This window comes from Lepisma saccharinum, chromosome 18 (genome assembly GCF_977018435.1).
Source record: "Lepisma saccharinum chromosome 18, izLepSacc3.1, whole genome shotgun sequence".
Lineage (NCBI taxonomy): Eukaryota > Metazoa > Arthropoda > Insecta > Zygentoma > Lepismatidae > Lepisma > Lepisma saccharinum.
Genome location: NC_139246.1, coordinates 44,579,487 through 44,593,057, shown reverse-complemented (window position 1 = coordinate 44,593,057; position 13,571 = coordinate 44,579,487). Strand labels below are relative to the sequence as shown.

General features: G+C 36.6%; 1 protein-coding gene across 1 annotated transcript; it reads right to left on the bottom strand.

Annotated features, from left to right (window-relative positions):
* Positions 1–1,827: 1,827 nt before the first annotated feature.
* On the bottom strand, positions 1,828–12,335 carry LOC146002230 (uncharacterized). The gene is made up of 4 exons (XM_083139949.1): positions 12,303–12,335; positions 11,399–11,484; positions 4,139–4,371; positions 1,828–2,224 (listed from the first exon to the last, which is right to left on the bottom strand). Exons 2-4 carry the CDS (start codon positions 11,414–11,416, stop codon positions 1,828–1,830), a joined length of 648 nt encoding a protein of 215 aa, XP_082996075.1. The 5' UTR covers positions 11,417–11,484; positions 12,303–12,335.
* Between the last annotated feature and the right edge of the window lie 1,236 nt (positions 12,336–13,571).

Here is a 13,571-nt window from a genome sequence, read left to right as displayed (position 1 = left end):
ATAAGTCAAATGTATTATTTATTGCTCTACATTCAGGAGTGGCGCAAAAAACGTTTTTCATTTGTTGGTCTTACAATGTTTAACCTCCAAACGCAAACGCACACGAAAGTAATATTTGAGTATGTTTTGCTGTCTGTATATAAATATGTAAAATATAAACATTGACTATTCTATTTTAGAAAAGCCCACATAGCTCAATTTTTAAAATAAAATATCAAAAACTTGTACATCAAATTAAGAAATCAATATTTACGAAAGGAAGTTTGATTTTTAAAACATTTCAAGATAGTCTATATCCTCGTATTTTTAAACATTGAACGAGCTTGATAAGCTCTAGCATTCATTGCATCGTTTTCCATGCATTAATAACAGTTTTTTTTTTTACATTTTTGGAAAGTTTTCAATAGCGCAGATCGGGTGACATAGTACCACAATGTAAAACAAAAGATCTGCTGTTAAAGGAACAATGGCAGAGTAGCGACACACATCGAAGGTGTAGAATTATATTATTATTACTATTGTCTTTTGTATTTGTTGTTCACATTTCTGTATCGATCTAATTTTTGTGTATTTCTTACAGGTTTCTGTATAAGTATTATCATACGTCTAGCTTACTGCTTTATAAGCGGTTCACAGGCACTTATCTAGAAACATATTTGGGGGTTTGGGGGGGTCAGAACCAAGTGTGCAATAATAATAATAATAATTTAAATTAAAGTAATTGTATTATATTAATTAAATATGTGTATTAATTTATATAATTTTATTACATGAGTAGGTAAAAATACTATATAAGAATTATAAGAATAGATCTAACAGCACGTATTCATTATCTAGCTTACATATAGTTTAGATCGCCAAAATTAAGGAAATTAATGTAAAATACATGTAGAATTGAATATTTATTCAAAAACAGAAAAATAATATTAGATCTAGATGACGAAAAGTAAAGTTCATGATTAATATTTTATTAATTATATTACTAGTAATATGATTATATTATTATAAGTAGTAATGTGCAAAAATCTTCTTTGGCACTGCCATTCAAAGTTACGATCCCAAAATAATCCTTGACTTCCAATAAGTTAGGAAGAAAAAAATAAGCATCGATTATACAACAAATGTTAAGTAAGTGTATTTCAATATTTAATTATAGTATTTCGTAAATCTTTCGGCGGCGGATGGGGGTGTACGGAACCCTTTGACCCCCTATAAATACGTCCTTGGCGGTTTATTATATACGTAGCATTATATTGACAGGGGTTAGGTGGCAGAGCAACCCTTGTCTGAACCTCGCCCGCTTAAAAAAGAAAATATTTTCTTATTATTATTATTATTAATGTAGTATAATAGGTTCACGGTGGTTCTAAATTTTTCTGAATAGAGAAATAATGCAGACGAAATATACGTACTTGCGTTTAGCTGCTAAAAATGATATTCTTGCTTCTGCCAAATTCTTTGTAGGTGGTATAAGTGTTAAATCCAGATCAAAGATTTTCAGGTATACCTCTAAACATCTATTCCGTCCGTTCCTACGTCACTATTGCAATCTGTTTCTGTAAATTCCCAGTCCTATGGCGAACAGTATACCATGGCATAACGACAGTGGCGGCGATTAGGAGGGCGACGGGGAGCAGTTGCCACCCACTTTTTGTAACTTTTGCCCTCGCACTATGCTAAACTTTATCTACCAAGGGAAAGTAAACTGACCTTGCCTCCTAGTTTTGTAACCCAATCGCCGCCCCTACATAACCACATACATACAATGAAAACAACCCAATAATCTCTAAACAGATTTATTCAACACAACGAGAAGTACACAGAACTTCAATAATCATATTGTTGCGAGTCCGACAATTCGTAATCATATTCCATTTCTTCGGAAGCAGCTGAAGGGTCGTATTCTTCCTTTTCTTCTCGTTCGTCTCTCTCTTCTCTTTCCTTACTCCCTTCTTTTCCCTTCTTTCCAGTTTCGGGGGTTTGGGTCGCCAAGAAGTCGAGAGCCTTCTGGATAAGAGGAGGTATTGGCGGTGGGACTGGTAAGTGGTCACCTTCGGGTTGGAATCCCAGATCGTCGGCGATGTATGTGACTTTGATTGGCGTTCCGTCGGGGGCCGTGTACGAGTAGAACCCTTTTGACACCTGAGCCTCTACGTCATCGCCTTGGCCAGGGTGCTTCAGGTATCCGGACTCCTCCACGGAAATTCCGTTTGCAGTTTCGTATCTGTGAATTAAATATTGAGGATGAACATGTTAAACGTGGATTTGTTAGTTATTATGTATTTAGGAGGGCGGGTTAAAACTGTTTTTTGGTAACAAAAGAAAAAAGAAAAACAAATATAATGTTTTTATGTTTTATACATACTTTAAATGTTTTAAGCGGTGTTCTAATCAATTACAAAAAGATGTTTCAACGTCACGAAGACTTATTTTCTGGAAAGAGTGGTTGATACGGAATTTCGTAACCACCGTGGGGTGTACGGGGTGACCTTCCACGTAGTACACCCTAAACTGCATTCTGTAGGCTATGGAGGCTCTGGCGTCTGGCCCTATGGCCAGTATAATTCTGTGTGATGTCCTGTTTTTTGTCCTTATGTGTGCTGAGTGCCTCTTTACAGCCTCAGCTTTTAACCGAAGCCAGAATATTTTAATATTTTAGTTACACATTAAAGTTATGTTATATTAGTTATAGTAAGGGCTGGACTCCGTATAACGTGACTGGTGCAAAATAGCCTTAGTGCTGACGCACCCAAAATTCTACGTAAATTTAATCGGTCACACGAACAACGAACGTTGAATTCAACAAACACTAAATGCCACAGAATCAGCACAACAGAGAAAATCCAAGTTAAAGGCGTATGTCTTTTTCGCCCGTGTGCAAAGGAGTTTCATTTTCATGTGCTGCCACATGACATATCGTGTAAAATAGTACGTGACATGTCCCCACCACCTTGGTTTGGATGTTCCAGACCTCGATTTATGTATGTGGCTAACATAACAGGGCTACCCCATGTAACTATTAGACTAGACTCTGTCAAATGGTTATTTATATTTGTTAATATATTTACTACATTTTAAATATTTCATATTTTACATCTTGTGGTCCTTTGCAAACATTTTTTTCATATAAAGGTTCTTGCAGATGGAGTCCCAATGTCTTAGCCTCCTCAAACTCTACACCAAATGCGAGCTTGCAAATCTGCTAGTAATTGAAGCTTTTATTTTCATAAATACAACTAAAAACAGCTGTTTTTTTAAATAATATACAATGGAGTTAGCTATTAATTTAATGTGCCTTCTTTCTTAAAGTGTTGCTTTAAGCTGCACATGATACAGGATGTTTACGAATATCCAACGATATAGATAAGCATTCGGTTGTCATTCGCACATGCTGACTACAAAGAGAGTTGTATGTTAGCATCGAGTCCATCCCAGTAGGTATGCTGGAGCGTGTGTGACGTGAGTGGGAATATCTGCTTGATGTCTGCCGCGTGTGGCTCGCATCAAGTGTTTGTCAGAAAAGCACAAAAATGTTGGCGTTACTCCTTCTGAAGACACCAGTTGCATGTTCCAAAGACAACCATGTCTGCTTATAATATTGGAGGATATTTGGAGACATTCATACTAAAATAAATCAGTTGCAAAATATACATTAAAAGCAAACTACATTTCCCTTACAAAAATTCCCTGTGCTACTTTAGAGAATAGTAACAAACATGAACATTACATGTAGCCAGGTTGGGTTGATTTAAATCAGGTGACTTTTTGAAAAAAAATCACTGATTTAAATCACACTAAATAAATAATTTATGGAATAATGTAACCTTCATAAGGATTTTGTGGATATTTGAAACACTTTTGGTGATCATTTAATGGTGATTATTATGTTCTAGTATAGGAAAATAAAGGAAATAAAATATATGTACTGATTGTGTGAAGCTCATACGAAAAGAAATGTAAACAAATGATTTATCTTGATTTAAAATTCAATAATTTTATGAGCAAAAATAGCAAACATTTTGTGTAGAAAATACACAAAATACTAATCATGTTGAACCATATAGAGTGTCAATATCATTAAACTGTAAATAAACATTACATTAATATGTACAAAAAATATTATTTTCCATAAGCTTACTTGTATTTGTAAATGCCTTCGAATCCCACTACTTGTTCCTGACTAACGATTGGAATGAAACCCGTTTCAGTTTCCGGTTTCTGTGTTGTCGATGTTGTTGTTACTGGAGGCATTGGTTTAGGCTCCGCAGGCTTCTGCTCTGGCGTAGGTCTCGGGGGCTTCGGGCGAGGGCGGGGGCGAGGCCTCTTCTGGGGTGCTGCAGTTGCAAGGGCCAAAGCGGCAAGGATAAGAATCTGTAATGGAATCCATATTTTAGTATTCAAAGTCGACAACTTCCAGAAACGATTGCACACCACCAAGGAAGCGCTAAGGATTTTTTTTTATCAAAGGGGGCAAATAAGATTTCATATCTTGCGCCTCAGGCTAAGAACATGTATTTTACTTTTATTATTATTATTATTAATAATAATAATAATAATATATAATTGTTGTTATTGTTTTACAAATCATAAAATTGAAATCTTGATAGAAAATACTTAGCACTGTTGACAAATCCAACTTGAGCCCACTGATTAAATAGAAACTGGATTCGCTTTGCTCCCTTTCCATAAACATCTATCACTTTGGTGACAAGCAAGAAGCAAGTCTTGCTTTATCTTCACATCTCTGTATTTTTTGTATAGTTTGTATTTTTTCACGATGCACAGCTATCAGGACCACTTAATCTGCTCTCTTTCATGGCAGCTATGATTCATGTTTTTTCGTGTCAAAGTGTACTTCATAAAAAAAAATTCAAAATGATAGTCGTGAATTATCAAGGTTAGTTGCCGACTTGGGAAATTATTTGAGACTTTTCTGGATCCCGAACAGTCGAGAAATTCCAAAAGGATTTTACTTTTTGTGCGAAAAAGTGTCTAAAATTTGTTAAAATTGATATTTTTTCTTTATTACAGAAGTACAAAAATAATCACTCGAAGAGGGAAGATATAGTTTGTAAAATTCGAGATTTTCATCCGTCGGAAAATTTCGAAAGCTTCAGGTCCCGAAACAGCAATTTTTTCCAGATCCGAAAGACAGGATTATACCGGGTGGTCCATTTATAATGATAGTATGGAATATCGCATGCAGAATGCATCCAATCGAAAAATTGCACAGAATAAAAGTTTGATACTATTGAGTGGGTAAGTCAATGCCGCAAAAATTTCATCGCCGCCACCCACCCCTTAGGGGGGGGGGGTAAATTTGAAATTTCAAATGGAACACCCCCATTTGTTTTACATATTTGGATTCCGTGTTGAAAACGAAGAATTTTTTGTTTGAAAAATTTTGTAAAAAATTGCAAACTTCGAACATTTATAAACATTTGGTAGTTTCAGATTCATTTTGTTCCCTTTATGTAATAACGGTTTTGGTTTCCGTTGAGAACATTGCATAAACGAATTTTATTCAAAAGATGTGTGCAAGAAATTCGGCAAAAGAAAATTGTTTGCAATTTATGTTTTTGTGTAACAATAAATAATATTAATTTGTTCCAACTCTTTGGTTTCAAGGAATAATTTCACATGAACAACACTACTCACTACTTCATTCAGGCTCGAGCCATGTTGGACACAAAGTTTCCTGGTCGATGGATAGGACGTGGAGGACCCGTTTCTTGGCCAGCTCGTTCACCCGATCTCACGTCGCCTGATTTCTGCCTTTGGGGACTACTTAAAGAAAAGTGCTACCACGAAGTTCCAACAACGCCAGAAAACATGAGGCAACGAATTATTGATTCTTGTGCCTCTATCACTCCTGACATTTTGGGACGAACAGTGTGGAGCTTCAGACACCGTGTTTTGAAATGCATTGAAGAGAACGGTCATCATTTTGAACATTTACTCCTTTAAACATTTGTTTGTGTACCTCAAATGATAACTAATTTGTAGTAACATACTTAATTTTGTTGTTCATATGAAATTGTTCCTTGAAACCAAAGAGTTGGAACAAATTAATATTATTTATTGTTACACAAAAACATAAATTGCAAACAATTTTCTTTTGCAAAATTCTATGCAAACATTTTTTGAATAAAATTCGTTTATGCAATGTTCTCAACGGAAACCAAAACCGTTATTACATAAAGGGAACAAAATGAATCTGAAACTATCAAATGTTTATAAATGTTCGAAGTTTGCAATTTTTTACAAAATTTTTCAAACAAAAAATTATTCTTTTTCATCACGGAATCCAAATATGTAAAACAAATGGAGGTGTTCCATTTGAAATTTCAAATTTACCCCCCTCCCCTTCTAAGGGGTGGGTGGCGGCGATGAAATTTTTGCGGCATTGATTTACCCCCTCAATAGTATCAAACTTTTATTCTGTGCAATTTTTTGATTGGATGCATTCTGCATGCGATATTACATACTATCATTATAAATGGACCACCCGGTATAAGTCCCGACAAAAAAAAAATCGTTCTTCACACCTCTAGTTACGGCAGTCAAAATTATTCTAGTGCCTGTTGTAAAAATGTCCTTTCGTTATTTTTTTAGACATGGCAATAATTTCTATAACTTACAGCCTGTAAGTCACAGAAAGCAGTATTATTTGTAATAAAATATCACCATTCGAATTACATTGTCTTTTCTCAGATATCTCAGGGAGTGCAAGCGACCCCCACGCCAGCCCTTTCAGGCGCCCCAAATTTTAATCCAGTTGAGCAAGCCTTCGAAGACTTATAGCATGCCAAATCTTTGTCATTTCCTCAGACACTGTCAAATGTCTATGTAGCAGGTCGCATAACTGGACGTTAACTGAAGACACTGAAGAAAAATTTATCTCCATTCGAAAAATTCCTACGATATTTCAAGTTCTGAAAGATTATATCTGCTTACAAGGTCTTCTAGAGCAGTCAATTGAATTTTCGTGCGGTTACGTTAGATTTTGTTTACATATCTGTAATAGTTTGACGGCCACATCAGTCTATTTTCTATCACCTTTTTTTTTAATGCTCCTTTCTTAAAAAACACTACGGTATTAAAAATTGTAAAAAATACATCTTTAGAATGCCTTGTAGACAATTCAAGACATTCTTCGTGTAGTTTGCTTCCTCTTTTGTTTAAATATCTGTGACAGATTGATTGATTGATTTGGTTTTTTAAGCCTACATTATGCACAGTAAGCCTAATCGGGTCTGGGGTTGTGTCCTAATTGTGAACAGTCCTAATTGCGAACAATGCCTAAATCGTCCTAATTGCGAACACATAAAAGTGAAGAAATATTTCCATGTCCTAATTGCGAACACATGTAACTGAAAAAACTTTTCAAAAACTAATAAGGGTTGTGACCATGGACCTAAGAAGGGGAAAGAGCAAGCATAGCGTGATTTTCCTGAAGCCAGGTCACGTGACAGAACCGGAGAATTTAGATCAAGACATTCGAAGACGCCGTAAGAAAGCATGTAATTTTGTGTACTTTTGAATAAGATTTAGGAAGCAATGGTGCCTGCTCAACACACGGCTGTACCAACAGAAGCGACAGGAAACCTGAAGGAATAATATTCCATAAGCAAATAAAGCTAGCTATGGTTTGTTTTGTAGTATTTAAGTGTAAAGTAAACCTCGAGTTTGCGTTTGTACGACTGGAGCCTACTTCCATGCTCCTTCCAACCCGCGTGCGCTTGCAGCAGCCGATGCGATGTTCTTCTGTCTGTAAAGTCATTGGTTGAAGTAGATGCGGCCATCTTACGCCGACAAACTTAAGCTCCGCCCACTTGCTTCAAAACGAAAGCAAGGAGTGGTACGAGACTGCAGGCACCTGGTTGTGACCGAGAGAGACAGCTGGTTTGATTAGCAACAATAGCCAACCTGATTGGCATATCATGGCCTTCCATAGTCAGTTAACCCTTTCAGTGTATCGAACTTTCGTGTTTTAGTTTCTGGAAAACCCCTTAGTGCCAAAAGAGATGAGTAACTGCTTCAACAGGAGGCACCGGATGTATAATGCAGTGGAGGAATGGAACCACAAAATCGACAGTAAGCTAGGTAGACCACATCCAAGAGAATAATGCCTAAAGCTTAATGACTGAGGCAGAAGAGTTGGAACTACAGTTTAAAGTGGGATCCGAACCACTTGTGCATCCACGGGGTATCAAACCTGGGAATCCTTGATTACAAGGCGGCGACGCTACCACTGCGCCATCGGGGAGGCCCTGAGGCAGAAGAGTCTAACGACATGATTCTTAGGATGGAAATAAATCTGGAAGGCGGAAAACGGAAGATATTTTATGTTCCAACAAGGCACTGACCAGTCTCAAAGTCCCTTAAAAATTCGTTAAAAGACAGGAAGTCATAGATCCAAAGGCTGAAATGTGTTCGCAAATTAGGACACTCCCTTTGAGGTTAATCCTGTTTGGGCAGCAAGTGTTCGCAATTAGGACTGTTCGCAATCCGGACGACACCCGGGACTTGACCTGCGGTTTAGAGTGGGATCCGAACCACTGTGTGTCTCCACCGGGTATCGAACCCATGGCACCTGTTTAAAAGGCGACGTCGCTACCACTGCGCCATCGGAGAGGTCTATATCTGTGACGGAAAATACATGCATTATGCATTATTATGGTTGCATGACACAATGAGTCTGTTTTGATATGAAATTGATGAAATGAGAATCACAAATAACTCAAACATTGGCAGCACACTAAACAATCCAAACAGAGGATTATATTGGTTATGAGTCCAGACGCCAGACCCTCGTTAGTATGCACTAATGCAGTTTAGCGGACGTTAGGTTAACATTTGAGTGCGACTCCTTAACCCCCCCCCCATTTCATTTCTCATACAAGATACCTAGTATTATCAAATTTATAATTATTTCATGAATGAACACATACTAGTATGTTACAAACAGTATTTGTTTTTATGTGTTTTGTGTATAATTATGAGAAATTAATTAAGAGTATTATTATTTCATAATTGTGTGAATGAGTGTGTTTGTGTGATCTGGCCAGATATTAATTAGAGTTAGTTATTGTAAATTGTGAAGTGTCTGTATTGTTGGGTTTCTTCCATGATTCGTAAGAGTGTCGTTTGAAAGGGCCAATAGGATTTGAACATTTAGCCCTCCCCCATGCGGCGAGGGAGTTGGTATACTAAATATGGCTTGTCTAATTTTACGTACTTCAGCAGCCTCCCATCAGCCACAAAGCATCCCGAGGCGGTTCGGCCTATGCTAGCTTCCACATTGTAGTTCCGCCGGGGCTCAAATTAGAGAAATCATGTAAATAATGTAAAATAGAGAACTAATGGAAGAATCAGAACCTTCTTTGTTGATGGAATATTTGGTTCCGAGCGCTCTGGTGAGGAACGGGATATGAACCCAGGACTAACGAGTCTATTTTGTATTTTATTTGTGTTTTTCCTGCCAGAAACGGCTCGGTAAGGGTGGTGTGTTGAGGAACAAGTACGTGGATTTTTTTTTAAAAAATGAAGACTAAAATTAGTAAACGATGTAAGTGCCAAAAAAAATCAAACACCGTTTTTCACGTTAAACTGTGAAATTTGCCATGCTTTATAATGTGGTAAACGTGAAAAGCGGCTGGTAGCCCTCTAAGTAGTTCAAAAGGGCGTGTAAAGAGGTCGCTAGTGTGAACGTCTCTGCGGGCTGATTTGGTTAACGATGGAAGTGCGAAGCGAAGTTACTGGAATTCTTAAACAATAAATTGAAAAAATGTTATTATTTCAGGTACCAAAACAGTTTCTTTGCAATTTCCCAACACTTTCGCTTTTGGCACTTACAACGTTTACCACTATTATTCCTCAAATCTTCACAAGAATAAGTATGGAATTACAAGTTAAAAATTCACCCAGGTGACTCGAAATAACCCTGGAGCGTGGCCCTCATCATATGATTTTCACTGTTGGAGTTCGAATATATTAAGCCCACTTCTTGCTAATTTTTACAAGAACCATTATATACCTCCATCGGGTATTGAACTCGCGACCCCTTGATTACACGGCGGTGATATCACCACTATATCATTCGGTAGGCCTTACACATCATCTTAACAATGGCTGAGACCAAGAATATGTGGAGTTATATCTCGACATCTTCTATAATCTTTTGTGGTACTGGGCAATGATCATAGAGGATAGATTTATGTATGACACAATGTTATTTCTATTGTTATGCTACAAACAGCGGAACGCACAAAATTTTTGTAATTTTGCAGAGGATCTTTTTAGAAATCATCCTCACTTCAAACATTCAGTTTTATATGTTTCTCATTTTCCTGAAATTTACGTTTTTTTGTTAAGAATATTGGATCCAAGGAGTGAGGTTTTAACCTGCGGCCACTCTGGTTACGCTATTGTCAACATCAGACCGTAGATTCCGCAATTATATGTAATTATGTCTAAAATGTATGCGATTCAATAACTTCCTCATGATTTGTAGTTGAATATTTGTCATTTTAGGCTAATCGTGATGATGATGACCGATGTTAAATAAAGTTGGTTAATGGACAGTCACAAAGAGAGAGACTCAAACCTGACTATTGAAGTCCTTGCTTTGATTTTGAAGTACGAAGATCGAATTACACTGAAAATTATACAGGTGTTTGGAATTCGTTTGACCAAATAACATAATAACTTGCCACGATACTCTTTACAAGAGTTTCATTTTCTTACGAAACAGCAAAATTCGGAAAATGTGTGTGAATATGTTCACTGGCGGATTTAGCCCAAAAGGATGGAGAAGTATAATAAGAAGTCTAGATCATAGGGGTCTCGTGAACGCATGCGGTGTATGCTGCGCATGCGTCAATTCTGGGAAAAAGGACAACTTGCTCTGCGACGACATTCATGAGCATTTCTACATTCTAATTTCTTCATATAGGAGAAGTATTTATTTTACACGAGAGCGCTCAACTAAGATTATATTACATTTCTTGGATCTGAAGTGAAAGAAAGTAATAATTCTTTTCCCACAATTGACGCATGCGTCACTTCAGATCCAAGAAATGTAATAAATATAAGCTTAATTCAGCGTTCTCGTGTAAAATAAATACTTCTTCTATATGAAGAAATTAGAATGTAGAAATGCTCATGAATGTCGTGGCAGAGCAAGCTGTCCTTTTTCCCGCAATTGACGCATGCGCAGCATGCACCGCATGTGTTCACGAGACCCCTCTGGTCTAGATAGAATTAAATTTGCAACGAACAAAAGAAATGTTCGAGCGATCTTTTCCAGATACTAAAATATAGAAAATCTAGCACAAATATATTCATCGTAATTGCACAAATTTCAAAAGTTTTAAGATGTACCAGCAATACTCACCAACTTGGCCCATAACATCTGAATCTCCCTCTGTGTGGCCAGTGTTATCTTCTTTTCGGAAGGTTTTCCCTTTATCTTAAGTTTTTCTGAAAAAATGTATAAACTAAAGAATCAGAAAATTAAATAAATCGCACATGTAATTATCACTCAAATTGGAACAGTTGTAACTTGAACCATTTCTACTTGAAAGTTTGTAGTAACACGTTCCTTCATAGCATTATTATATTAGAAGTTCATAACTAAGAGAGAGTATTAGAAAGTACCGTAGTACGAAATGTGAGTAATAATTTATGTTTATTTGAGAATCTTTAACAAGCATAATATTTCATCTATTGTAAGAGTGAGTAATTTTTACTATCATAAATACCACTTTAACTAGAAATCTTATTTTTAATAATTGTCATTGTTTGTTAACACATATAAATGAAAATTACTTGTCTTACAAATATTGGCCAGTCGAGTTTTTAATGTTCACAAAAAATATATACATCTGACATTAGTTTAAGAGCCATCTTTTATTGATAGTAACTATTAGCAACTCTTTCTTAAAACTACGCAGTGATTTATTTTTAGCTTCTAAGATGGCTCTTTGACAATAATTATTAAAACTCTGACAATTTCTGTCCTTGGGCTACACAATCAATTAGTTTTAATTTTACTAACTGCAAAAAACAGTTCTCTCAATTCACATAGCATTATTATATTATTTATTGATTTATATATTAATAGTAATATTGTGTTAATATAAACCACATAATCATTGCAAAGAATATGCATTATAAAGAAAATTAAAATGTTATTGTATTATTGAGAGATGGCATATGGTTCTGCTACGTGTTCCCTTAACAAAGTTGGATCTCTCAACTGTACTACAAAAGTGTGACCAAAAAACAAATGTACTTACCACTTCCAACATAGCCTCACACTTCCGTCTTCCATGAAAGACTGCTCGAGAGTTTATTACGGATGTACATTATATACCTGTGTATTGTAGACACATTCGTGTTTCTCACACTTGGCACATGAACCACGGCAATATGGTTTTGCAATGTCTTTCTTTGTATGTCGAGGACTCTCATCGTATCAAAATCCGGTTCAAATACAATTTTACAGCCATCATTTCAGGATCACAAATATAGCTTGTAATTCTTCTTCGTGTGAGAAAATTTCTCAGGCAACTTCCGGTTATAACTCTTACCAATTGCGGATATAACATTTATTGTTGTCCAATATTATAACATTGAAGAATTTTGCTGAAAGTTCAGAGTCCAAGGAAAAATTCGCAAAAACGTGAAGAGAATCAAAGTGAACATTTAGCAAATGATCCCCACACTAATCCAACTTAGTTTGTGTAGTATTTCACATTACTTGGCCCATATTTTCACAATGTTTGAGCAATGGCCTTTCATATCTCAGAAAGAGTAACCAACTACAAACATGTTTTGCATGATCCACTAACTTACGCAGTGGAATGAGGTGACAGGTGAGTGGAGAAGGGTACATAATTTAGAACTGCATGATGCGTATTCGTGTCCAAATATTATTATAATGATTAAATCAAGAAGACTTAATTGGGCAGGCCATCGGGCACGAATGGGAGATGAAAGAAGAGTTTACAGGATTCTTGTTGGGAAACCTGATGGTGAGAGACCAGTAGGAAGTTCAAGACGAAGATGGAGGGATGACGTTGAGATGGACCTAAACGAAATCGGTAAGGATGGAAAAGATTTGATTGATCTTGACCAGGATAGGGACAGATGGAAGGCATGTTTCTGCACCTTCGAGTTTAAGAAGGCTAGAGAGTTAGTTAGCGTACGCAGACTTTTTTTTCCTGAGGGCGGTAAGGATTGTAAAGGGTGGATATTATACAGCGGCTTCCGGTGGGGGAGCATAAGATAAACAATCAAAATAGTTCGTACTTATTATTTCTCAGCTTCGTTTCAAATGTTATAAAGACAATGGAGGTCATTCTATATGGGGTTTGAATTAATCTCTTTGGGTTTTCCCTAGTTCTTCGCTGCTTTTGTTCGAAACGTTTGATTTTCAGGGAGGGGCTGTCGTTACATCAACTCACCACTGCGTACGCCAGTGTTTGAATATGTTTAGTTGTTCGTTATCGCCCACTAATTTGATGGGGACTTCAACGCAAACCTGCGTATCCATCTGCGTTACA

Coding starts and splice junctions, on each gene's coding strand:
- LOC146002230 (XM_083139949.1), bottom strand. Junction 2,225..4,138: donor GAAGGCATTTACAAATACAA/GTAAGCTTATGG, acceptor TTTAATTCACAG/ATACGAAACTGCAAACGGAA.